The 23,867-nt window shown below is 53.1% G+C and overlaps 11 protein-coding genes; 7 read left to right on the forward strand and 4 right to left on the reverse strand.

Annotated features, from left to right (window-relative positions):
- Nucleotides 1-205: 205 nt before the first annotated feature.
- On the reverse strand, nucleotides 206-1,906 carry CHC_T00008303001 (Serine/threonine protein kinase). XM_005711987.1 is given in 2 exon segments: nucleotides 206-361; nucleotides 362-1,906. The coding sequence occupies 1 exon segment, from the start codon at nucleotides 1,904-1,906 to the stop codon at nucleotides 362-364; it is 1,545 nt and encodes a 514-aa protein (XP_005712044.1). The 3' UTR covers nucleotides 206-361.
- Nucleotides 1,907-2,746: 840 nt separating this feature from the next.
- On the forward strand, nucleotides 2,747-4,947 carry CHC_T00009014001 (HBS1 protein). XM_005711988.1 is given in 2 exon segments: nucleotides 2,747-4,849; nucleotides 4,850-4,947. 1 exon segment carries the CDS (start codon nucleotides 2,747-2,749, stop codon nucleotides 4,847-4,849), a length of 2,103 nt encoding a protein of 700 aa, XP_005712045.1. The 3' UTR covers nucleotides 4,850-4,947.
- A 267-nt stretch (nucleotides 4,948-5,214) lies between these two features.
- CHC_T00010053001 (V-type ATP synthase, Subunit V1-D) lies at nucleotides 5,215-6,069 on the reverse strand. Its single transcript, XM_005711989.1, has one exon. The coding sequence runs from the start codon at nucleotides 6,067-6,069 to the stop codon at nucleotides 5,215-5,217; it is 855 nt and encodes a 284-aa protein (XP_005712046.1).
- A 56-nt stretch (nucleotides 6,070-6,125) lies between these two features.
- On the forward strand, nucleotides 6,126-6,320 carry CHC_T00008148001 (hypothetical protein). Its single transcript, XM_005711990.1, has one exon. The coding sequence runs from the start codon at nucleotides 6,126-6,128 to the stop codon at nucleotides 6,318-6,320; it is 195 nt and encodes a 64-aa protein (XP_005712047.1).
- A 368-nt stretch (nucleotides 6,321-6,688) lies between these two features.
- Nucleotides 6,689-8,056, forward strand: CHC_T00008149001 (hypothetical protein). Its single transcript, XM_005711991.1, has one exon. The coding sequence runs from the start codon at nucleotides 6,689-6,691 to the stop codon at nucleotides 8,054-8,056; it is 1,368 nt and encodes a 455-aa protein (XP_005712048.1).
- Nucleotides 8,057-8,509: 453 nt separating this feature from the next.
- On the forward strand, nucleotides 8,510-8,833 carry CHC_T00008150001 (hypothetical protein). The gene has a single exon (XM_005711992.1). It carries the CDS (start codon nucleotides 8,510-8,512, stop codon nucleotides 8,831-8,833), a length of 324 nt encoding a protein of 107 aa, XP_005712049.1.
- A 2,987-nt stretch (nucleotides 8,834-11,820) lies between these two features.
- Nucleotides 11,821-16,204, forward strand: CHC_T00008151001 (hypothetical protein). Its single transcript, XM_005711993.1, has 3 exons — nucleotides 11,821-11,933; nucleotides 12,024-15,878; nucleotides 16,066-16,204. The coding sequence occupies exons 1-3, from the start codon at nucleotides 11,821-11,823 to the stop codon at nucleotides 16,202-16,204; spliced, it is 4,107 nt and encodes a 1,368-aa protein (XP_005712050.1).
- A 1,209-nt stretch (nucleotides 16,205-17,413) lies between these two features.
- CHC_T00008152001 (hypothetical protein) lies at nucleotides 17,414-18,370 on the forward strand. Its single transcript, XM_005711994.1, has one exon. It carries the CDS (start codon nucleotides 17,414-17,416, stop codon nucleotides 18,368-18,370), a length of 957 nt encoding a protein of 318 aa, XP_005712051.1.
- A 269-nt stretch (nucleotides 18,371-18,639) lies between these two features.
- CHC_T00008153001 (hypothetical protein) lies at nucleotides 18,640-20,089 on the reverse strand. XM_005711995.1 is given in 2 exon segments: nucleotides 18,640-18,742; nucleotides 18,743-20,089. The coding sequence occupies 1 exon segment, from the start codon at nucleotides 20,087-20,089 to the stop codon at nucleotides 18,743-18,745; it is 1,347 nt and encodes a 448-aa protein (XP_005712052.1). The 3' UTR covers nucleotides 18,640-18,742.
- A 574-nt stretch (nucleotides 20,090-20,663) lies between these two features.
- CHC_T00008154001 (hypothetical protein) lies at nucleotides 20,664-21,697 on the reverse strand. XM_005711996.1 is given in 2 exon segments: nucleotides 20,664-20,989; nucleotides 20,990-21,697. 1 exon segment carries the CDS (start codon nucleotides 21,695-21,697, stop codon nucleotides 20,990-20,992), a length of 708 nt encoding a protein of 235 aa, XP_005712053.1. The 3' UTR covers nucleotides 20,664-20,989.
- Nucleotides 21,698-21,703: 6 nt separating this feature from the next.
- On the forward strand, nucleotides 21,704-23,865 carry CHC_T00008155001 (hypothetical protein). The gene is made up of 5 exons (XM_005711997.1): nucleotides 21,704-21,790; nucleotides 22,050-22,787; nucleotides 22,848-22,972; nucleotides 23,072-23,424; nucleotides 23,744-23,865. Exons 1-5 carry the CDS (start codon nucleotides 21,704-21,706, stop codon nucleotides 23,863-23,865), a joined length of 1,425 nt encoding a protein of 474 aa, XP_005712054.1.
- The last annotated feature ends 2 nt before the right edge of the window (nucleotides 23,866-23,867 follow it).

Genomic DNA, 23,867 nt, shown 5'->3' on the forward strand with positions numbered 1-23,867 from the left:
CCCACCACGCGCCGCCGTCTTCGACAGTAGTAACAATCGCAATAATCGACTCCCTGAGATCTCAACGTGTTCCCGCCCCTCCCTTGCTACGTTGCGTATCGCACGCATCAATCTCTACAGGCAGCACATATTCCATGCGCCTGTGCAGCTGTCTACCGCGATGCTAGCTAACTCCTCGACACATGAAGAAGCGCGCATACATTAGCCCAAAAAAAAGCAGCGCGGTGCATTCCGGCGACAGCCTTCGTAGTCTGATCGCCGGGTTCGTTTAGTATCGACAAACAGTACAAGTACAGTAGAAGCAAAATGGGAGCGTGGCACGCGAGGGCGTTGTTCTGGCGCTTCACAAGCTGCTCGTGTCTCATGACGCGTGATCCTCTTGCTGGCCTGTGAGATAATTCTTGACCGAATCAAACCAACTCTTTTGGTTCCCTGCCGCGTTTTGAATGACCTCATCGACGTCCTCGCCCTTTCCGCCGCCTTCTTGTAATCTCATCAATTCGCTTTGGCGCACGAGTGAGCCCGCGCCCATCCCAGCAGCCGACCCGTCCCCTTGCGACGACCTCTCAGGTCCGGTGGGAGCAGAGGCGGTGCCCTGTGCTGAGGTAGGCACTGCAAGCGCATCCGCCGTCCCATCCTGCTGCGGACCATCCCCCTCAGTAGCAGGCGTGCGACCCCCGTCAGCGACTGACACCGCCGCCATTTGCTGTTGCAGAGTCTCCGAGGCTTCGCTAGAACTACCCTCGGATGTGCCCGAGGACGTTGACTGCGGCGGTGTCGGCTCCTTAGGCAGCGTCGGGAAGACTTGCTCTGGTATTGGATCTGTGGGAGTTGGTCCCGTGATGGTAGACCGATGGAACATTGGATGTCCTTGAAGCTGAGAGTAAAACACTTTCTCCATGCTAGGCCCTGGCTTCGCAAGCTCCTCATTAATAAAAGCAGCATCACCCCAGCCCAGGTCCATGAGCGAGCGGACGATGAACTTGTCCGGGTTTAACATGGGTTCCGAGGGCGGCACAAATTTGTCTTCGACCCAGTTGCGCGGAATGATACTCTTAAACCATGGGTGTTCCTTAATACCCGCCAGGGTAATCCTCTTATCAGGATCGACAGTAAGCATAGCTCTAATAAGGTCACGCAAGTCCTTCGGCAGCTCCGATGGAAGATGGTATTGTCCCGCCTGGACCTTTTGCAGAAGGCGCTGGATGTTGTCGTCGTCAAAGGGGAGGCGACCTGTGACCATGGCATAGAGAATGACGCCGCAAGACCAAATGTCGGCCTTGAGTCCGTCGTATTTCTCGCCCGATACAACCATGGGGTCGCAGTAGTGCGGGGAGCCGCACGAGGTTTCGAGGAGTTTTCCCGGGCGGTTGAGGCTGGTCATGCCAAAGTCGGCGATCTTGATGTTGTAGTGGCGGTCGAGAAGTAGGTTTTCGGGCTTGAGGTCGCGATGGCAGATGAGGCGGTTGTGGCAGTACTCGAGACCGCATATGATCTGCTGGAAAAAGGTGAGGGCCTCGGTGAGGGGGAGGGCCCCCCTTCTGACCAAGTACTCGAACAGCTCGAGGCCATCGACGAATTCCATGACGAGGAAGAGATGTGTCTCGATCTCGAAGACGTCTATCAAGCTCATCAAATTGGGATGCTTAAGGACCTTTAGCACGGAGATCTCCCTACGCATCTTCTTCTTCAAGGAGGGTTTGTTCTCCAAAAAGTCCTTGCGGACGATCTTAATGGCGACGATCTCATCGGTCTCGAGGTTCTTCGCCAGCTTGACCTTGCCCGTGGAGCCAGTGCCCAGTGTCTTGCCAAAGATGTACGGGCCGACGCGCGGGCCTTGGTCGGTGGTGACGAGCTGGATGGGCTGGCGGGTGGGCACGACGACCTCGTCGGTAGCGTTAGCCATGACGGGAATGCCTCTTCGCGAAAAGGGCGGAGGAGGAGAGGGGGTGGAGGAGCGGGCTTGAATGGATCGAGACTACTCGTCAAGAAGGGGGTGGAGCAGTGCGCTTGTGGGGGTGGAGCAGTGCACTAATGCGGAAGGGGGCGTTCTGAAGCAAAAATGGTTGATTTTTCAGTAGATCAAGGGGGGGGCCGATGCCTTATCACAAGACAGGCTTGAAGGACTCACACTTGCGTGGGACACGATGAAGCCGGACCATGATAAGGCATGCGGGCGAGGGTGGCAACACACGGTAGCAAAGCCTGCACGAGAGGCATCGGAAGGGGGTGTCCCCGCGACCTGTGAATTGAATTTAGGTGAAAATTCGCCAAAACTAGAGGGCACAGATCGCAAATCGCGATGTGCTCAACGTATCCGGATGCCGGCCGTCCCTGGCGACCGCAATTTCCAAAAAACAACTCTTCGCATGCCTTGGTGGGCATGCAAGGAGTAGTTTTTTTGGAAAGATTGTCAATTTTGAAAGATTGCCAATTTTGCGGCCTGGTGAGCATGCGACGACTAGTTTTTTGGAAAGAAAATGCCCGACAAGGCACGCAGTGGGTTGAGGAAAATTGACAATCTTTCCACTGCACTGTGCTTTGGGGTGCAGTCACCAGCCACCCCTCGACACGGCCCCTAACCAACCGCTGCCCCTCGCACCCACGTCACCTCGTGCACTCTTATACCGTATCCACTACCCCCCCCCCACATCCTCCAACCGCACAGCATGCGCCTCGCTCCCAGTCCAACCGCAACCATCCACCTCCCCTGCACCCCTCCGCTCGCCACTTGCTCGCAGCAGCCATGTCGCGCCACCGCCACATCCGCAACCTGTGCTACGACGACTACGACGACTACGCGGACGACTACGACGACTACTACTCCGAGCCGGAACCGGAGCCGGAACCGGAGCCGGGACCGGACGATGAGTCCCTTCTGGCCGACCTAGCCGCGCAGTTCCGCCGCTGTCTGAACGACGACACCATCCAAGAGGCCACCATCGACGCCGCCATCGTCGCGGCGGACTACGACGTCGACGCCGCCCTCGAGCTGCTGCGCCAGCAGCGCGCCGCGGACGCGGCCGCGGCCACCGCGGCCATGGCCTCCCTGCAGCTCTCGCACCCGTCGCCCATCGCCCGCATGCTCGAGGAGGACGCCGCCCCCGCCGAGCCGCCCCGCATGCCGGAGCCCGCCGACACCAGGGAGCCGCTCGTGCTGAGCGGCGGCAACGCCCTGCTGCCGCGCGAGCCCGCCGACATATCCCCGTTTCGATTCGATAAGCCGTCGCCAGACGACGTTTTGCTCGCGAAGAAGGGCGGCGCCGGCAGGAAAAAACTCGCGCTTAGGATGCCCAAGGTCAAGCCCGGGTCGCGGAATGCCGTTATTGACGCCGGCAAAGTTAACGGCGTGGCCGAGGTGCCCAAGAAAAAGGAGCCGCCAGCGGTGGTTAAGCCCGCGAAGAAACCGCCTCAGGCGGCCGGCATGAATAGCAAGGTCAAGCAGAGGGTGAAAACTGCGGACTTTAGGACTAAAGTGAAGGAGGGTTGCTCGTCGGTGTCCGTGGTCGTCGCGGGGCATGTAGACGCGGGGAAGAGCACGTTGTTAGGGCATATATTACGCTTGCAAGAAGGGACAGGTGGGGGCAAGGGGAAGCGCCGGAGAAAGGAGCAGGACCTTGCGTGGGGGACGGATGAGGATGCCGTTGAACGGGAGCGCGGGGTCACGATTGATATTGCCACCAGGGTCTTTAAAACGGAGGGGCGAAACGCAAGGACATATGCCATGATTGATGCACCAGGGCATCGCGACTTCGTGCCGGCCATGATCTTAGGCGCCACACAAGCGTCTGCAGCTTTGCTGGTGGTTGACGCTTCGCCTGGCGAGTTTGAGGCGGGCTTTTCGGAGGACGGTCAGACCAAGGAGCACACTCTCGTGCTCAAGTCCTTGGGGATTAGCCGACTGATTGTGGTAGTGAATAAGATGGACGTCATAAATTTTGAGGAGGACAGGTTTGAAGAAGTTGCCAAGGCGGTTAAGAACTTTTTGAGAGACACTGGATGGAAGGTGGACAGGTCGGTGTCATATGTCGCGGCCTCAGGTCGCTCGGGGGCCAACCTGGTTCAAAAGCCGGACGCGGAACACCCACTGATGAAGTGGTACAAGGGACCGACCGTGCTAGAGGCCATTGAACGCTTACCAAGCGCAGACGCTTTGCATATCGCCGAGGTCAGTGCGCAGCCGACGAGGCTGATTGTGTCCGACTTTTTCCGGAGCGCCACCCTAGGCGGCAACGGCGCTGTTACTGGACGACTACTATGCGGTACCATCGCACCGAAAGACAAGCTCTCAATACTTCCCGGCGGAGCGCTTGCGATGGTGAAGAACCTGGAAACAGGGTCCGGCGAGCGGAACGGGGTCGCCGTCGCAGGCGTCGACTCCCTCCCCGTTTCCATCGGGCTCATGGACCTCCCGGATGGGGTCATCGTCAACACCGGAAGTGTGTTGTGCGACCCGGAAGCGCCTGTACCCGTGGCTGTACGTTTCACTGCGCAGATCATCACTGTGACCACAGGCACCCCACTGATCCAAGGTTCGAAAGGCGTGCTGCATATTGGCGGCGGAGCGGAGGCTGCCTCGATATCCAAGCTATGTGAATACAAAACTAACTATAAGAAGGGAAGTCATGGAGGAAAGAAGAAGCGCAGGCCGCGCCGCTTAGTGAAAGGGGACACCGCGGTGGTGGAGATTACGTGTGACCGTGGTGTCCCGATGGAGAAATCGACGAATGTGAAAGCACTGAGCAGGTTTGCATTGCGGCAAAACGGGAAAACCGTCGCGGTAGGCATCGTAACGGATGTTCTCAAGTCCGAGGCAATCGGGACACCCGGCGAAAGCGCAATAGAATAGAGAAGGGGCCGCAAGGGACCGGCTGTATCTATATCAAACAGTAGTAGCAGTAGTCAGTAGTGCAGTATGTCGCTATAGACAACGAATACAAGAGCATTCTAACGTGACTATGCATCGTAAACAGATGCTTTCCGACGGAAGAGACAAGACTAAGATGACGTGGGCATCTCGGAACGATTTATCTCTACAAGGCTAGTGTTGTAACCGGAGCTGCGCACGAGAAGTACCTTTGACAGTCAGCAGATAGATTATCTTTAGTAACACGACGGGAGAGTAAAAATTCAGCAAGAGTCTCGGGAAAAAAGACGGTGAGAAAAGTCAAAGTACAAGACAAGACCGTAAACGCAACCGCAACTGGTGGCCGTCTAAAACAGCAGGTCCGGATCTGCCCCGCCTGTGTGAGCGTCGATAATGGACGGGGCTGTGCCATTAGCGGTGGCTGAAAACGAGGCCTGATCAAAGCCAACGAGGGCCTGTTTCCGCTTCTCCTCAAGCGCCTTGCCCTCTGCTTCCAATTTCTCCTTGTCTTTCTTGTTCTGGATCAGTTTGAGTCTAAAGAACTCCTCCCTCTCCATCTCATCCAACTCGGATATGACGTAGGAGATGGTATTTTCCAGCTTGGGCTTGACGACGTTTTCCAGGGCGTTGACGCGGCGGTTGGTGAGCTTGATAGCCTCATCCAAAATAATGAAGGAAGTCTGCAACGAAGCGAGCGAAACAAGCAAGTCAAGCGTCTCCGAAAAGGACTTGCGCGCATCCTGGATCTGCTGTCCACCCTTGGACAGCCCCGCGAGCGACACCGCACCTTTCCCGTTACCCGCGACATCCTTCGAGGCTGCCCCAGCAACTGACGGCGGCGCGTCGTCGTCCACGTCGATGCCCATCTTAGCGAAATTGGGGATGCTCACGCCCGCGACGTTGTCCGGAGTCATTCTGACGCGCAGGGTAGCGTCATCGACGTTCTCAATGACGATATGCTTGAGGTTATCGCCGTATGCATACTTGGCGAGCGCGAGCGCGAGCATGGCTTCCTTGCTCTCCTCGCCGGCGCCCTCTTTCTTGGCGAGGATGTCAGCGAGAATGGAGCGGAAGCGGACAAGCAGCGCGTCGGACTTCTTCTTGAGCATGGAGTGCCCCTTCTTCGCGCCGGCGAGCTTGGACTTGACCTGCTGCAGCGCCATGCGCGAGGGGACGACAGTGAGGCGTTGGCTGGACGACATAGTGGGGCGTGGGTTGCGGGGTAGCGGTGGACGTGGGCGGGGCGAGGGGAGGTTATATGAAGGAGTCGCGTGGCGCTCCCACACTCATGAATTGCGGAAGCACGGGAAGTTTGACAGGGGGGCTGTCAACGGATCGCTGGGCGATGGCGACGCGGAAGATGATGGGCGAGGGCAGAATGTGTGCATCCCAGTACAGACGGGTGCGGGTCGGGGCCGGACAATCGGTGGCAGGCACCACGTTTCTTCCGTAACCGGTGCCGCAGGAGCTACAGTAACTCGCTTGCCCCCTCGCACTGTACTACACACCCTTTACAGTGAGCACTCTGCAGTAAGCACTGTAAGCATATCAGCACCTTCTGTAATTTCCCGTGCGTAGCTGCGCCACGTGTTGTCTACACCTTATCATACGGCGTCCATGCTCACCACCCCGTCCACTTTTCCCCGTTACATCCCACTCAAACTCAATCACACTCAATCTACCTCCCCGCCCCTTCCTCACACACCACATTCACCACTGCCACCTTCACCACCCCGTCAAACTCCAAGAATGAGCTCTCCCTTTCCAGCACCAACTAACTCATCTCCCCCTTCCCTCTCTCCCCTCCCTTCCGCTCCCGCGATGGCACCCTCCCGCCCGCCCGTCACGGACGTGGGCATCCAGGCCATGTCTCTCTACATCCCGCGCACCGCCGTTTCGCAGGCCGCTCTCGAGGCCTTCGACCACACCCCGACGGGCAAGTACACCCTCGGTCTCGGCCAGGCCCACATGTCCTTCGTCTCGGATCGCGAGGATGTCGTCTCGCTGGCCCTCACAGCCGTCGCTGCCGTCGTCCGAGACGCGCAAATCCCCTACGAACAGATCGGCCGCCTCGAGGTCGGCACCGAGACCATTGTCGACAAGTCCAAGAGCATCAAGACCGCCCTCATGCAGCTCTTCGAGGACTCGGGCAATGCGGAGGTCGAGGGCCTCGACAACACAAACGCATGCTACGGGGGCACCGCCGCCCTATTCAACTCCCTCGCCTGGATGGAGAGCTCGGCTTGGGACGGCCGCTATGCCGTCGTTGTCGCCGCCGATATTGCCGTGTATGAGCCTGGCCCGGCAAGGCCCACTGGGGGGGCCGCCGCCGTCGCCATGCTGTTGGGGAAGGGCCCCAAGGCCGCGCTTCGCTTCGAGATCGGCCTCCGCTCCACCGCCATGGGGAACACCTACGATTTCTTTAAGCCGCATCCGGCTGTCGAATATCCAGTCGTCAAAGGGCAGGAGACCGTGGATACTTTCGTGCGTGCGATGGATGATTGCTACGACCGGTATAGGGCGAGGGCTAAATTGAAGGATGGCCGGCCATTTGACGTCGCCACGGGTACCGATTATGTCATCTTTCACGCTCCGTTCAATAAGATGGTTGTCAAGAGCTTTGCGAGGCTCCTATTTGCTGACTTTTTGGCAAGCGCCGAGGGGGAGAAAGAGATTTACAAGGACGTGGAGAGGTGGAGGGGGATATCGCGGGATCGCGCCCATTATGATCGCGAGGTCATAGCTGCTTTCGTCAAGATTGCAAGGCCCATGTATGAGCGCCAGTGCAAACCAGCGGCGTGGATTGGCGTAGAAATCGGCAACTGTTACACGGCGTCGTTGTACTCGCAGCTGGCGGCTCTGTTATATGAGAAAGGGGACGAAGTGGTGGGGAAGAGAGTGCTAATGTACTCTTTCGGGTCTGGGTTTGCGGCGTCGATGTTCTCAATGCGCGTTGTTGGGGAGGTAGAAGGGGTTGTCGGGAAGATGCAATTGAGAGAGGTTCTAAGAGAGCGAGTGGTTACGACTCCAGAGGAATACGCAAAGTGTTTGGAGAGGAGAGAGGAAAACTATTGTAGGGTAGATTATGTGCCAGAAGGGGAGGTGGAGGAGCTGTTTCCGGGGACCTTTTATTTGAAGCGTGTGGGGAAGCAGGGGGAGCGGGAGTATGATCTCGTGCCGTTTCGGTGAGGATGGCAGGGTGATGATGGATGAAGTGTTGAGATGTGGCGAGAAGAACTAAGGACAAGTAGTGATGGGAGAAAGACTGAATTCGACGGTTGTCGTCCTCTAAGCCGTGCGGCTTCTCCCGTAACATTGCGTTGCACTAAGAGCGGCGCAAATGTTTCAAGACCAGGACAATCGGGTAGCGTAAACAATGGACAGCTCCTGATCTCGGTGTCGCAGAATCGTGATCACGGTGCATTTCAGGCTCTATCTCAACTGTCGAGCTCGACGTTTCCGACCAATCAACACACGCTAAAGAATTGAAGGTATGATCGGGCACAATACTGTTTATGTATTGGCCGTTTCTTATGACAGCTGTTACAGTATGAGGGGAGGCCATGGAAAATCTATTGCTGGCCCGCACTCGCGGGAGACGCCCTCTTCCCACTCGCAAACATCACAGGGTGCTCGACATTAATGCAAGCAAGCTGGAGGCGTTTTAATTCCCTCTTTACAAACAGAAAGTACGTCACATGGAGTGATCATATACCGCGAAGCAAACATCACATGAACACTGGCTTTGGCTGTCCCGCTTCACCTGCACCCGCGGTTCAGGTTCACACTACATTCAAAAAGGCGTTCACTTTCTTCAAAATTATCCAGCCCAAGCCTCAGATGACGACCTTATATGTGTCAATGCATATTGGGCCTTCTACTTTCAGTACGTTAGTCTTTCAAATCGATCAGCCCGATAGTGCAGAAGCAAGTCCTCTAATTCAACTCAAATCACCGCCCTGGTGATTAGGGCTACCAGAACAGAGCGAGTCTACGCGCTCGTTGCACAGGCCGCAATGCGAAGCACCCTCCGCACACCTTTGAAACCCCAATCTTATCCTTCCTGAAATCAAGCAGCTACGGGCTGTGATCTCGCAATTCCTCGCCGCGAAATTTAAATTAGTTAGAGATGCCAGATGAGATGCCTGAGGAGTACCAGTGCGGATAGCTTCTGTAATGGACTTCACAGAGGAGAGAGCTCTTCTCTGAGCTCCATCCCAAGACTCCAGAAGGTTGCAAATACTTTGAGCAATTCACGTGTAAACGAATTCATGCGGATTCCTCAGCATCCATCACCTCACCGCATCCTTAGCCTGTCACGGATCACTCGATCAACAGGGATCGCCGAAAATCTTCCTTACTGTGACGAGGCCTGGCTGAAATATTTGAGAGAACTTATTGCCTTGAAGGTCACAGTAGAGCCGCGGAGAGAAACTTTTGTCTTTGACTCGTCACCCTATGCCATGGTCACCGAGAGGACGGGCACCATCGAAGAGAAGATCTTGGAAATCATAGTGAGGAGTCACGAGTTAGTGGCAGTGAACTTGTTTGATATTGTTCTGGGCAGTCCCGAATGCTACTCTTGATGTTGGTAATGAGTTGAGCTCTACAGTATGCGGGTTTCAACTCGGGCGCTACGACGTTCGTTTATGTAGGCAATCGTGGAACTCTTCTGCATAGTGCGCTGCAACTAGGCCCATGTTTGTTTATTGTTATGAATATGTTAGCCCTGCTTTCGCCATCCGTTCTTCCATGCCCTTCAATCGGCCATCTATGATGATTATCTCTGGCTTTTGAGCCGTATAGTTGTTTTTTACAAATGGTATACGAATCCGATACGTGATTGTTGGACAACAGAGTTGAGGAGGAAGGCGATTTGTCAAAACAGATGAGATCTCTGTAACATCATGGGCTAAGAGCAGCGCAATGACCTGCTTTATAACTGTACTTAGCTATCTGTCCCATTCATGCATACCATATGATGCTTTAGGAGCATCGGGAATGCCTGGTACAAAAGTTAGCAAATGCCACACAAACATCTAAATTAGATATCATGCGGCCAGTGCAGAACACGAAGAGTGACAGTCAATTTGCAAAGGCAAAAAAGGGTATTGCGAAGTCGTTAAACTAGATGATACTTCATGAAACAAAACAGGGGAACTTTAGCCACAGTAGATACAAGGATGGCAATGAAGCCATGTGAGGCTACCTTCTCAATAGATTCGAGGATTCTGTAAGCGGTCCTTGAAGGGTGCCATACTACTATGCCGTACTATTTTGTGGTAAGTACCTTCGAATGCAACGTAAGGTGAGATGGGACAGAAAATTGTAGTTTGGAATCCCAAGTATAAAATGCAACAATGAAGCAGTGAGATGAGTCGTATTTAGACCAACCTGCACGCAGTATAAGGCCCCCTGTCGAAGTCCTTTGGAGTTCAAACACATATTCTGAACATTGTCCCTTTCTGCGATTGAATACTAAAGTGTCTGTGTCCCTCGATTCTACTTTGCCTTTTCAGAGTTGATTCTACTCTGGGGGCGAGGGTTGAGGTGCCCGCGGACTCGTTCTTTCCTGATAGCCCTGATGTTTTAGGTTGAATTAGAGGACTTGCTTTCTGTACTATCGGGCTGACCGATTTGAAAGACTAACGTACTGAAAGTAGAAGGCCCAATATGCATTGACACATATAAGGTCGTCATCTGAGGCTTGGGCTGGATAATTTTGAAGAAAGTGAACGCCTTTTTGAATGTAGTGTGAACCTGAACCGCGGGTGCAGGTGAAGCGGGACAGCCAAAGCCAGTGTTCATGTGATGTTTGCTTCGCGGTATATGATCACTCCATGTGACGTACTTTCTGTTTGTAAAGAGAGAGTTAAAACGTCTCCAACGTGTTTATTTTGTCGCGCAACTTAGAATTGATGAGATGGGGATTTTTTTATTGCGAAGTGGAAAATGTGAAGAGAAAACGCAGCACATCGCGTGACGTTCACATTTGGGATGTTGCACCAGATACTCTGTGAATAGCTGCAAGCGAAAAGATCTACGGAGAATTTTGACGATAGGCATGTTCTTTTACGGAATTCTGCGCTTCCGTACTTAGGCCAGAGCTTTCGAATAGGATTCTGATCCCACGAATCGAATCCAGCAGATTCAAAGGCAACAGGCGCAGCACTCTAGAGGAAGCATTGCTCCTCGCTGTTCTGCGATGTGACTTACCTGTCAAGACTCTGAGGCTTTCGGAACCCGCCGACCATCATAATCAGGATTACTATTCTTAGCTCCCTCTTCTCGTGGAAAAAGAGTGACCTTGAAAAGATAACACTCGTGGATACCGTACGCTGTTCAGAAGACTAGCCCCGTGACTTCTCAGACATGCGTACAGTAGCTCTGTACAGTACAAGGGTACTGCACGCATGGGATAGGGTTGTGATAAGCTCGGACATCCCGTACGGATTCCGGGTGAAACGTGTAGGGTCTACCGCTGGTACTCTCGCTGTGACGAGGACGAGAGAAGGTCGGGTGAAACCTGAGATCCAGCACAGGTGCTCGGCTTGTCTGCCGTTGTCTTTTTCCGCAAGCTACCTCCTCTTAAATATGTCTGCTCTCTGCTCCTCCTATTCGCTTCGCACCTATCCATTGTTAGCTAATCGGGCTGTGCCGATATGCGTTCTGCCCTTTTCGCATTGCCTCTGCACGCCTGTAGACCCCTGTTGCCTCCTCTTTGCATTCGCCCTTGCGCGATTGCGTTTCCAACCATTCGCCATAGTCATGCTTGACCCATGGCTTTCCTACCTCCGCAGTTTTGCAGAGGGCTGACCCTTCGCTCCATGCTTGACCTTCACATATTCGCTTTTCTTGACCCTCGCATATCCGCGATGAGTACAGTATCGCTGGCATATCCACTGCCAGATCGGCAATAAAAAAGCCGCGATCTGGTCGTAGTTGATGTAGTCATGGATTTGCTGCTGTACATCTTGCCTCGTGCATTCCGCAACAATAGCGCACAGTATGCCTGCCTGAGTATTGGCCTGCCTTGGTTGGGGGTGTGGGAAGGAGGGAGGATGAGGTCAAAATCGATATAGAAATTTCACACAAACAGTATGATACAGTAGCTTTCGGTCGTTGAACACGGAGACGTGGTAGTGATTGTTGTGAGGGCGGGAAACGTCTACGGGAAAGCAGTGGTGCGGTTGCTCGCTGCCGCCTCCGATCCCCTAACACTCGCAGCTTCTCCCAAGATCCCCGGCCCGACACAATCTGAGAACAAAGTATTTCCTGCGCCGCTCCATGTGCTTTGGAAAGAAAATTCAATGCGACCCTTAACGACTTCGGTCACCGCCCTCCGCTTCGTGACGCTATCAGCTGAGGACACCAATGAGGCAGTCGATACGCTGTTTGCTGCCATTGGCAACCAACTTCACGTCTTCCTGAACAAGTCCGGAAAAGCTGTTGCCGCAACGACAGCTCTACCCGATGGAGAACGACTCCATGGCTTCTCGGCACCATGGCGCAATCGAGTAATAGTTCATGGTGGCCGTTTCGTCGCAATCGTCTCTGCTCGCTTTTTAATTGGCAACTGTACTGGCTCTCTCGAGATTGAGGCATGCCGAGAGTTTGGCGACTGGGTTTGGGGCGGGCTTTGGATTCAACCCCCACATGTTCTCGCAGTAGCGTGTGGCCATTCTAGGGTTGCGATTTGCGACAGTCGGAATTTGCAGGATAACCTAGTGGTGCAATGTGAGGAAAGAGAAATAACATGGTGCACACAGCTTTTTATGTCGCCAGGGAAATCCGCTCTTAGGGCAGTTGGCGGCACTTCCTTCGGTGACATTCTTGTCTGGGATGTTCTGGATCAAGTAGCAGAACCCCAATTTTCATTGAAATCACACGAGGAAAACGATGCAGATGATCGTTTCTCACTTGCAGCAAATGTAAAGCCGGCTCATCGTTTGCAGGGTCATGATGGTCCTGTTATGAGCCTTGAGCTATCCTCCGATGCGAGTCGTATGGTTTCATGCTCGGTCGATAGATCGGTGCGAGTTTGGCGGAGGTCTGCGTCAGACCACTGCTCGGTCTGCCGAGCAGGGGGATGTTTCCTCCCGGTTCTTTGTCACTACGGGCACCTTGCTCGTATTTGGGACACTGGTTTTTTGGATTGTGAAAGTCTGCGGGTTGTCTCGGTTGGGGAGGATAGGACGTGTCGAATGTGGTCTGACAAAGAGAGCGGTAGACTACTTTCTGTTCTCTACGGACATGCTGGAAGGAACATTTGGAGCCTTGACGTAAGGCACGTGAATCAGCGGAGCACCTTGATTGCCACAGGCGGCGAAGATGGCTGCATTAAAGTTCGTGGCGTGGGGATACCTGACGATGATAAAGGGTCTCCTGGAGAGACGCGTACCGTGAACGATACGGGCGCACCGCGCCAATCTACTAGTTATTCTGTTGTACTGCCTGGAAATCTATCGAATCCGAGGAAAATCGGCGGTGGCTGCAACGAAAGCGGGCGAACAATTCGATTAATTGCCAGAAATGCTTTTCTCGTATCAACTGACTTCGGACGCATTCTAGCAGGCTTCACCGACAGGAAGGGAAGCTCTCGTCGAAACGTTTCTACAGAAAGAACCTTCGACAAGGCCACAGGAATTGGCGTTAGTTGGATAGAACTTTTCTGTGACAGCAAAGGAACAGCGTACACGCCGTCATCATTGGAATATTGTGATGGCTTAATCTTTGGTGGGCAGACGAACGGTCATGTCACAATATTAAGGATCTCGGACTTGTTTAGCCAGGCCCCAGTGATATCTACGGCTGCTGATGTTCATGTGTTCCCGCATGATTCAGGAATGGTCATGGGCCTTTTTGTTCAAAAATCGAGCGCCAGCGATGTTTGGAACTTCTTTGCTGCTACAAACACTGGAGATTTACATCACTGGCAGATTGAAGAGCCAAGATCTGAAATTACATGCACATATCACCGAACCTTTCGACAACGAAAGCCAACAAAGAGCGCCCTTGTAACTAGTGCTCTACATATTGCCTCGCACGACATTTTGGTTGTTGGAGACCGTGGCGGACGAGTCCTACTGTATAATACAACTGATGCGAAATCGTCTGACACAAACGGTATCAACTCACAGATGGATCAAAAGGATGTCTTTCCAGTTTTCATCAGCCGGCCGCATGGCGACCGAGTTTCATCGATCTCAATGGCCCCAGGGCAAACTCCAGATGCCAACATGAGGTTTTGCGAAATTGTCACGACGGGATTTGACGGACGAGTTGGTCGCCTGCAACTAGATCTACATGCAGTTCAAACCAAGAAATTGCCTCAGAACAATCCTGGCGCTTGTCAATTACCAATGAACGTTATAAGTTCGCACAAGTCTATAGAGCATGTAGACACAATCGTTAGGATCGTGTTCCCACGTATGAGCAGCCCTGAGGAGGGCGAAGTGTCGGTCAAAGGGGGGGAAGATGTGAGGCATTGTATTATAGGGTTTAAGTCTGCCGATATATCTGTTTGGGACGTGCAGCAACGAAACGAAGTGTTTCGGACCAACTGCGGAAACTGGCGAAGAGCATTTGATGTGCATGTGGCCCTTGCATGCCCAGTCATGTCAGGCAGCGGAACGCAACTAGTCGTGGAAGAAATGAATATTGTGTTTTGGCGTTCGGGACGGTTGTACGTGGTGCAGACAGAAGGTGGCAATGCCGATATGCTCCGTGTGAACAACGCGGAAAATTGGACAGCAGACAAAATGAAGTCGAAGGGATCATCAGCGAGAATAGATACCTTTGTTACATCCATCCGGCCTGGTTTCCACGGACAGCGAGCCAACGCAGTGTGTTGGATAGATGGGTCAAGCACGCTGTTGACTGCTAGTGAAGATACAAGTATCAACGCGATGAAGCTACGAGATGACGAATGGCACAAGATTCAGAGCCTGTCAAGACATATTTCCGGTGTGAACAGCCTCTCGACCTCGCGCCTCTCCAACGGTTCTCTAGTAACATTTTCCGGGGGCGGCTGTGACGAAGTGGTGACTTGGATCGCGCAAAGCGCAGAAGGTCCCTGGAGAGATGTGTGCTCGACAGCAGGCAGTGCGAAAGAGGACAAAGGCCAAAGAGCGCTGCACCGCGTAATATGTTTAAGCACTGTAGATGCGAAGAGGTGCAAGTGCAAAGTTGCGTGCGGGATGGTGGTGGCGGGGCGCTCTGACGGTTCGGTAGCGTTATTGAGATCAGCCCCCGCTGTCGGGGGCATGTACCGGCAAGCTGGGAAAGAGTGGAATTGCGGGACGGTTCAGAAGTCGTTCGAGCATAGCGGAGCGGTGCTCTCTTGCGCGACGGCAGTTGCTGAGGTCGGGGGAGAGGAAAGGGTAATTGCAGCAAGCGGAGACTCCCAAGGGAGAGTAGTCGTATGGACAGGGGAGCTGAATCCGGCCTGTCTACAGCGGCGGCTTAAAGCTATCTGCACATGGGAGAAAGAGCATGACGGCGGGGTGAATGCTATAGCAGTGCGTGCCATGAAAAATGGGATGTATGGGAGTGTAGTGGTGGTATCTGGAGGGGATGATGAGAAAGTGCGCATCAGAGTGATAAGAATAACAGGCACGGTAGACGGGGAAAGGGCCGATGTGCGCACTGAGACGACGACAGTATGGACGTCACCTAGAGGATTGCATACGGCTGCGGTGACTGGCCTGTCCTTTGCGACAGATGAAGCGAGCAAGGAAGGGGCGGAGGACGAGTGGTTCGTAGCAACAACTGGGGCCGATCAGCGAATCAACTGGGTACATATTTATCGCGGCAGAGACGAGGCGAACAAGGGGGTATGGCTGGCAAATTTGGTAGAAGAGGGAAGGAGCAGGGTCAATGTGGCGGATGTGGGGGCTATCGCAGCACGCGTATCGCGTAGCGGGCGACGGGTTTGCGCTCAAGCTGTGATAGCAGGATGTGGGCTGGAAGCGGTGGATTGCTCATGGCAAGTGAAGGCGGAGGACAGGGGGTGAGCGGCGCAAGGCAATAGGGTCTGCTGGATTTCGACGTGCACTTAACGGAGATGTTTTCACTGAGCGAATGAGGAGGGAGGCGGTTTGAGGTGCGAGGAAGCGTGCCTTTCGCCATTTGCATAGAGAGAGCATCTGGTTCCAGATGTATGGATAACATCTGCACTGTCGCAACAGGAGTGACAGCAATGCATCACTACCTCTCGTGAGAGGTAGCTGTTTGCTACCGCTCGTACTCCTGGGCCAACAAGTGCAATTACAAAACGCCTTAAACATTTACCGCCGCCCACGGCGTTTTTATTATCTAGCCGTTAAAAAATGCTAAATTGCAGGCGGGTCACCACCAATCCTGCCGTGCGATGGCCTACAGCAGACCGCTGTTGTAATTATTGACACACCACGCAATCCAACCAACTTCTTTTTGGCAAGGTACAGTACCATCTGCCCTGCCGACGAGCCAGAGTGCCCATTCTTCTCTTCCCTGGAACCTACTCTCCCTTGCTGCCCCCTCCATCCTCTGGAAGCAATCAGGTGACGCTCCGTCGCGACGACTACGCTAGCTTCAACCACGCGACCGCTGCCACCTGCTTTCAGCTGTCCTTTTATCTCCCGCAGTGTTTTTGTTGTACCCACCGCTCCTCACGCCCCTTGCACTTCACATCCCTCTGATTTTGGACGCTTTCGTTCTGCACGCCTTCATCCCGCTGTGCCGAAAGCAAAACTCACCCGGAACAAAATTACTAGCCCCCATCACTCATTCCGATTCCCGACCAAAGCAAGCCTTCCGCTTCAAGCACTCCTTTTGACGGTGCTCGCCTCTTGTGCAACCGCAGTCACTCCTGCCCGATTTTGCATTCTTTTGCTACACTTCAACTGCTTTTCCTCGCAGCTTGCCCTCCATTTTCAATTCTTCAAACCTTTTTGGCGTCCGCTCTGCTCGTGTTCAGGACCGCCTCTTGACCCCGCCTCCAACGCTTGAATATCGCATTTGAGACGCGATACTTGCATTCGCGGCCTGAACGGCTAGTGCTGCACAAGGCTGTGAGCGTTCTACGCATTTCTTTATTTGCCGCGCACCAAACCGAGCTTATTTCCGCACCACCAGCCTCTGTCGGCGCCCCCTGCGTCTCTCTCTTGCACCAGAGAACGCGGCCCCACGCGCGCCAACGCCATGGATTTCGCGCTCGGGCTTCTCGCCCGCGTGTCCGAGGGGCAGAAGAAGGCGGCTGCGGCCGAGAAGCGACGCGCGGCTGCGGAGGCGGCGGCGCGGCGGCGCGCCGCCGATGAGCGCGCGCAGCGCGACAGGGAGCGCGCGCAGCAGGGCGTCAACCGCCTGATGGCGCGCAGCGGGCCCAAGCCGCGCATCCCCAGGCGTCGCTCCACGCCCAAGAAGACCGCCACCGCCGCTAAGAGGGCCGTCACCCCCGAGGAGGCCGCCACCCGCTTGCGCGCCGCGTCCGCGCAGAGGTCCGCGCGCGAGGTCGCACGAGAGAGGCAGAGGAAGAACACGGGCCCGCCGAAGCCCATGAAGGGCATGCAGTTTGTGGAAAGGCGGGATAAGAAGAAGGAGATTAACGTGCCCCATACGAGCGACTATTCGGACTTGTTTGGAGATGATTATCTCGTGGGTATTGACTTGAAGTGCGTCACGAAGATGAAGGAGGAGTCGGCAAAGGCTGCAAAGGAGGCGGAGAAGATTCACGCAGAGCATGAGGCCCAACGGCAAAAACGCTTGAAGGAGGCTGAGGAAATTGCAAGGGAGGCGGCCGAAATGAAGCGCAGGGGAGTCAACCAAAAGGAAACGAACGTGTGGCGTCTGAAGGCTACAGAAAAGGACTGGGTTGCTGTTGACATTCCTACGAATGCCCTCACCCCGAGCGAGAGAGCGCATCTGAAAGCAAGTTCGTCCTCCGCACAACCATCGCGTTTGGGTGTCGCGTCTAACAGTGGCATCACCAAAGTCTCCAAAGCGAAACGAGAAGCACTTGGCGCAGCCGAAATAGCCAAGAAGAAGGCAGCGTTAAGGCAGTCAATTCTTGCGGCAACGGGTGGTGCTAAGCCAGCGAGAACGAACCGTGTACGGTCCGTGAGCAGCTCTCCTGAAAGAAGACCTATGCCGTCTGGAAAGCGAAAGAGAGCACTGGATGATGATCGACGCAGTCTTGATCGGCGATCCGGAGATAGACGTCCTGCCGAGCGTCGTTTAGTGTCCGACCGCAAATACGACCGATCTGCGAGGGACGACCGGAGACCAAAGAAGCCACGTTATGATGATCGAAGCATGGGATACAATAGCGAGGAATGGGGCGACGAATTAGATGGCGACGATGACGACAACGACGAGGACTTGTTCGGTATCGAAGCTCTGGATAGGGAGGAGGAAGAAAGTGCTCGTCTGGCCGCCATTGAAGATCGACGAGAGTTAAGACTCGACGCTCAACGGAGGAAGGAAAAGAAGCGACGACGAGAGGAGTACGAAAGACGTCGCTGATAGAGAGGACGCTTGAGATATGCGAGTAGGCGGCTCCCAGTTTGCCCATTTGATAGTTGTAGGTAGTGAATTTCAGGAGGATGAACTGCAGCTTTACATTGACTGTCACAATGTCGAGCCTTCCCGGACGTCTGTAGAGGAAGAAAAAGGCTATCTCAAACACCTGGGTGAGACAGAGTTGAAGGCTGAACGAAAGCGCTCAAGGGAAGGTTACCAGCATGTGGGGAATTAGCCCACGTCTTTGCAATGTCGTAGCCGACGCAGGGTTCTATGATACTGTAGAAGTAGATTTTTATAAACACGACAAGACCAGTTATTCCTGAGGATTCTCCCGAAGAGTGAACCAATGCAATTAGCATGACAAGGGGCCTCCTATGTATTTGCATCTCTGGTCCCAGATCCGGATTGCGCACCGTCTGCTGTGTTAGTGCCCTCCGGGGGGGCTGTCGCCGGAGCAGCTTCATTACCACTTGAAAGTTTTGCTTTAACCCCAATCGTAGTATTGGTTTTCGGAGTGGTAGGGTGGCTCTGATCTGCGGGTGCTTGGTTTGAAGATTCAGGGGCTAGCTTCGGACTTCTACTTCTGCCTTCCGTGTGCGGATTCTCCATCCCATCCGCTTCTTTTTTCAAACCTTCTACATTCTGGGGCGCAAGTACAGAGTTTTCAGTGTCATTTGCAGCACCACTTTCGCTGGCGATACCTTTAGAGGCTTCTGTGGCATTCAAAAGGCTTTTCTCCTTATCTTGTTTCTCCTTTTCCTCCTTCGGTTTTGAGGGACACGCGGCTTCTCTCAGATTCATTTTTGCAAGTTGGTAGTAGTGCCTGAAAGTCCCGATGCAGCATGACGTCTTCATAACCTCGACTATTAAGGTGACATCAGGAGAAGTTAAATTAACCTTATATCGCGGTTCGCACTCCTCAATTGCTTTTGCGATAACTTTTATAAATTCCTCTCGGTGTGCGCTCGTGTTCAGTCTTGACCTGAATGATATAGCATAGGAAACAGGTTTGCCTTCTGCCACCATAGGCGGGAAATGCTTCTTGACAATCTCCACTGCGGCTTTCGCGGCATCTTCCGGCTTCGCATAGCAAGTGCTGTGGATAGGCATAATTCGGATGCAATGCCTCGAATTTGGCGACCCAGAAGCACGTGCATCCTTCAGTGCACACTCTACTACATTCTCTAAGTCAACGTGGGGTCGATTGATTTGAATAAAGATGCATCCGTTGACTCCGCCATCAATGCGAGTGAAAAGTCTTTGCTTGGGGTCTCGAATCTCTTTTAGCTCAGCCTGTAAAGCCTTTGAGAGATCTTCTTCTCCATTTTCAGAGTTTCCTTTAATCCCCTCTTCTTCTTTTTTCTTTGTGTCTCCTTTCGTCCCTTCTCCCTCTTTGTTCTCAGAGTCTCCTTTCGTCCCTTCTCCCTCCTTCTTTTCCGGGGCTTCTTTTTGGTTTTCACCGCCACTATGGTGCGCGGCTGCAGAAATATCATCCGCTTTCCCTTCGCCACTGTTCTCGCAATACTTCCCAAGCATGATGACGGCCTCCCGGAATGCGTGGTTTTCATGACGAGGAGTGCAACTGATGAGAATTCCTTGCAGCCCGTATCCCAGATCCTTTCGGTGTTGCGTCGAGTTTATGGTCCTGCGAAACTTGTTGCGGTCGTGGCGATTACGGTTGCCATTGCGCCTTCGTTTCTTTCCAACGTCTCCACCCATGTCTTCTCGCGATCCTGAACGTCTGAATTCTCAACTAGTTTTGGAGATGAGCGAAGGAGCTCAGACCAGTTACACACGATGGCTTGCTAAAGTTGTGGTTTGCGTATGGTGACGTCAAATAGGACCTTTTGGTAAAAGAGGGGGACGACGGAAGCTTGGCCGGAAAGATCAATTTCATCAGTACAGTACCAAGGGTACCTGGTTTCGCTCAAGTATATTTTGATATTATTAAAAAATGACTTTGCTGGCTTCCCGTTTTGCTTCTTGGGGCCCAGTTTATTCGCAGAGTTGTTGCAAGTACCGAAGCTCAGGCGACTTAAACTCAATCGAGGTCAAAATCACTGAGGATCAGTAGCCAGACAGCGTCTTTCTTCCCACCGCGGAACAAGCGTTGTACTGTACATCGTTCTCTTCTTCATTTCGCACACCAGAGAAAATTTCTGTGTTTGAACCCTATTGATCGGCTCACCGACGCCTTTTGTGTTTCCGACAGTACATGGACAGGTTCACGATGAGCCTGAAGACCCATGTCGTTTATCAAGAAAACGCATTTGTGACTGTACGGGAAAAAGTCGAACCTCGATTGACCGAAGTCTTAAATTCGCCACTTTTGGCTTACGGGAGTGATCCGGATAGCAACTTAAACTAGCAGTCTAAGCTTCTATGCGCAGTTTCGCCCTAGGCTCCTTCCTACCCATTGTACACCGATGATTTGTTTGATAAACCAGATCAAAAATGATGAAGTATTGCAGTTGGCCTATCTAAGCTTGTCGTGCCTTTCCAGCAAACGCACCACAGAAAAATGTTCCTACTCTTCCGTCGTGCTTCATAATGTAGTAGAAACTCAGGAAAAGCAGCGTAACAGAGGTATTGCTCATTTCGAATGGCGATGAGCACTCGTTAGCTTTCTTCAGATATCGCAAAATCAAGGACAACAGGATTGAAGGCAGAGACAAATTCGTCAAGTTCAACACGCCACTTGAGCGACACTTCTCCAGCTCCCAGCCAAAAGGTGGGGGGATCCAGCTGAGCAATCTGCTTTGCGAGCACGACTGGCATTCTCGTTTTGAGGCCGAGTGGAGTAACAGCGTTAGGCTCGTACCCTGTCACACCAATGCAATCTTCAGCAAGCCTGTAGTTGAAGTGGCGAGCGCTGGGGACCTGTAAACCGCGTTCTCCAAAAAGCTTCCGCACAGCATCGCGAAGTGCATCTGAATTGATTTTGGTTGAATACGGTACGACGCAGCAAAGAAACTTGGAGCGAAGCACATCATCTGGGTTATGATCACCGTCGTGACGAGTGTTTTGCAATACTATCGATTTTGTCAGGTGATGCAAGCTAGCTCCACGTAGCAAGCCGCGTCTTTTCTCGAGTGGCCATGAGTAATACTCGTCAGGGCAACGTGTGAATAGTGTTTTCGTGAAACCAGCAGCAGTCGCCGCGACCAACACTCGCAGCGCAAACGGATCTGTCGCAGCCTCGGGACGTCTGCTTTTTGAAGACGGAACAAATTTACCTGAAGATTCCAGAGCTTCTACCTTGCAAGTCAGTTCCAAAAGAATTTTCTGCGGCTCCAGCTGTTCCGTTGTTGATGATGATTGTGTCATTGTGCAATGACCTTATTTTCTTTTGCTCAGGACCAATTGTTCCCTTCTTGCGAAGTCAGACCCTACATACACTTGACGCAAGCAGGGAGAGAAGTCTAATTTGGTAAGGGTTGATAGTCTCACGGATATCGCACCTTTTCCAACACCCTGTCAGAGCCTCTGCAACCTTAAGATAATACAGTAGAGGCGCACTTGTACTGTTCTGTGCTGTAGCATTCAACTGTCGGAGCAAGAGTGACGATAGGATAACTCGAGTGTCGATCCCATCACAGCAATGCAACTTTTTGAGCAATAATTTCTATCGTTTCTTCTTCTCGGTGGTCAATTCAGCGGCGGCGCATTTTGCTCCAAGCAGCCTCTGCCTGGGTTATGTTCGTTAGTACGAAACCTAAGACTCTCACTTCCGAAATCACATTGCTGCGACGCCATGGCGACGGCCGGGAAATGGACTGCACTCCAAGGTGCTTCCTTGGATAAGACTATTGAGCAAGCTTTGACAAATACGCTGTCATTTCCGCGCATGACGCCAGTTCAAGCAGCTGCTATTCCTCCGCTCTTATCTTCGAAGGACGTCTGTGTGGAAGCCGAGACAGGATCTGGGAAAACACTCTCCTACCTTGTCCCAATTGCACAAACCGTTCTTTTCGAGAAGCGTGCGAAACCGTCAAGCGCTGTTCGGGCCCTTGTCATCGCGCCGACTCGTGAGTTGGCTACACAGGTGCATGCAGTTGCCAAGCATCTTTTCGACGCTTTACCTGGTGACCTTGTTCCAGTCCCGCTGATTGGAGGTGGAACAGCGTCTGCAGCGCCGGACGATTCTTTTCGCGGAGATTTCCGCGTTCTGATTGCCACGCCAGGTCGGCTCGCTGCGGCTCTGAACCAAGGCTTTCTGAATGTTGCAAAACTTGAAGTTCTCGTCTTAGACGAAGCAGACCGGCTGCTGGATATGGGGTTTTCAGTAACGCTCACGGACATTTTAACACGATTGCCTCGTCAAAGAAGAACAGGAATCTATTCGGCCACTCAGACTGCGGAGGTAGAAGCGCTTGCTCGCGCTGGGCTGAGAAACCCGGTCAGGGTCGCCATCAAAGTACATATGCGCAATGGAACCGGGCAAGATGGTGATTCCAAATCTACAGCGAAGCGGCAGCGAACGCCTGCCTCCTTGCAATGCCGGTACCATATTGTTTCGCCTCGCGAAAAACTTGCGCACATGGCATATCTTCTGGCCAGTCACCCACAACAAAAATTTATCGTGTATCTCATGACATGTGCGTTTGTGGACTATTTCCTTCGGCTACCTCTCGCCGAGATACTAGAGGTCGCGAGCAAAGATGTCACGTCCTCTGAAGAATCGCTATCCCCTTCCCCGAGGCCAATCTGCGCACTGCATGGCAAAATGTCCCAAGCCAAACGCGAAAGAGCCATGTTGAAGTTTGCTTCATCGAAGAATGGCGTCTTACTATGCACCGACGTCGCTGCGCGAGGCATTGATATTCCGGATGTGGACTGGGTTCTCCAGTTCGACCCTCCACAGGACCCTGACGCTTACATCCACCGAGTTGGACGCACTGCCCGACTTGGCCGTGAGGGAAATGCACTACTGTTTCTAGCCCCGTCGGAAGACACATACGCCGATTTCCTTTTCGTGCGAAGATGCCCAGTTTCGAAATTTAGCGAATTGGGGATATCACCAAGTCCGTTGAATACGAGAGACCTCACCACCCGTGTAGCAGAAGTAGTCCGAAAGGCGACGTTAGGAGACCGTACCATTCTGGAAGCGTCTGAAGCCGCATTTTTGTCATACATCCGTGCATACAAAGAACACAAATGCGGCTACATTCTTAAGATGGATGATATTGACATTAGCAGTATTATTGACTCATTTGGCTTACTCCGATTGCCCAGGTTTTATGAGTTTAAGCGGCTGCGATCAAAGATTGCGTTCAAGAAGGACGAAAGCATCACCATTCGCGATATACCTTACAAAGACAAGACTCGAGAGCGCCACCGCCAAGAAAAAATCAAGGTGGCCGTAGCGAATAGGGCAGAACGTCGCCAGGCACTCCATGCGAAGAGCAAGAAAGGAAAAAAGAGGAAGAATCGAAAAACCAATGGCGATGATTTGGTCCCTAAAAAACAACGAGACCAAGCAGTTGAGCGGGTAGAA

This window comes from Chondrus crispus, genomic scaffold (assembly GCF_000350225.1).
Source record: "Chondrus crispus Stackhouse genomic scaffold, scaffold_95, whole genome shotgun sequence".
Lineage (NCBI taxonomy): Eukaryota > Rhodophyta > Florideophyceae > Gigartinales > Gigartinaceae > Chondrus > Chondrus crispus.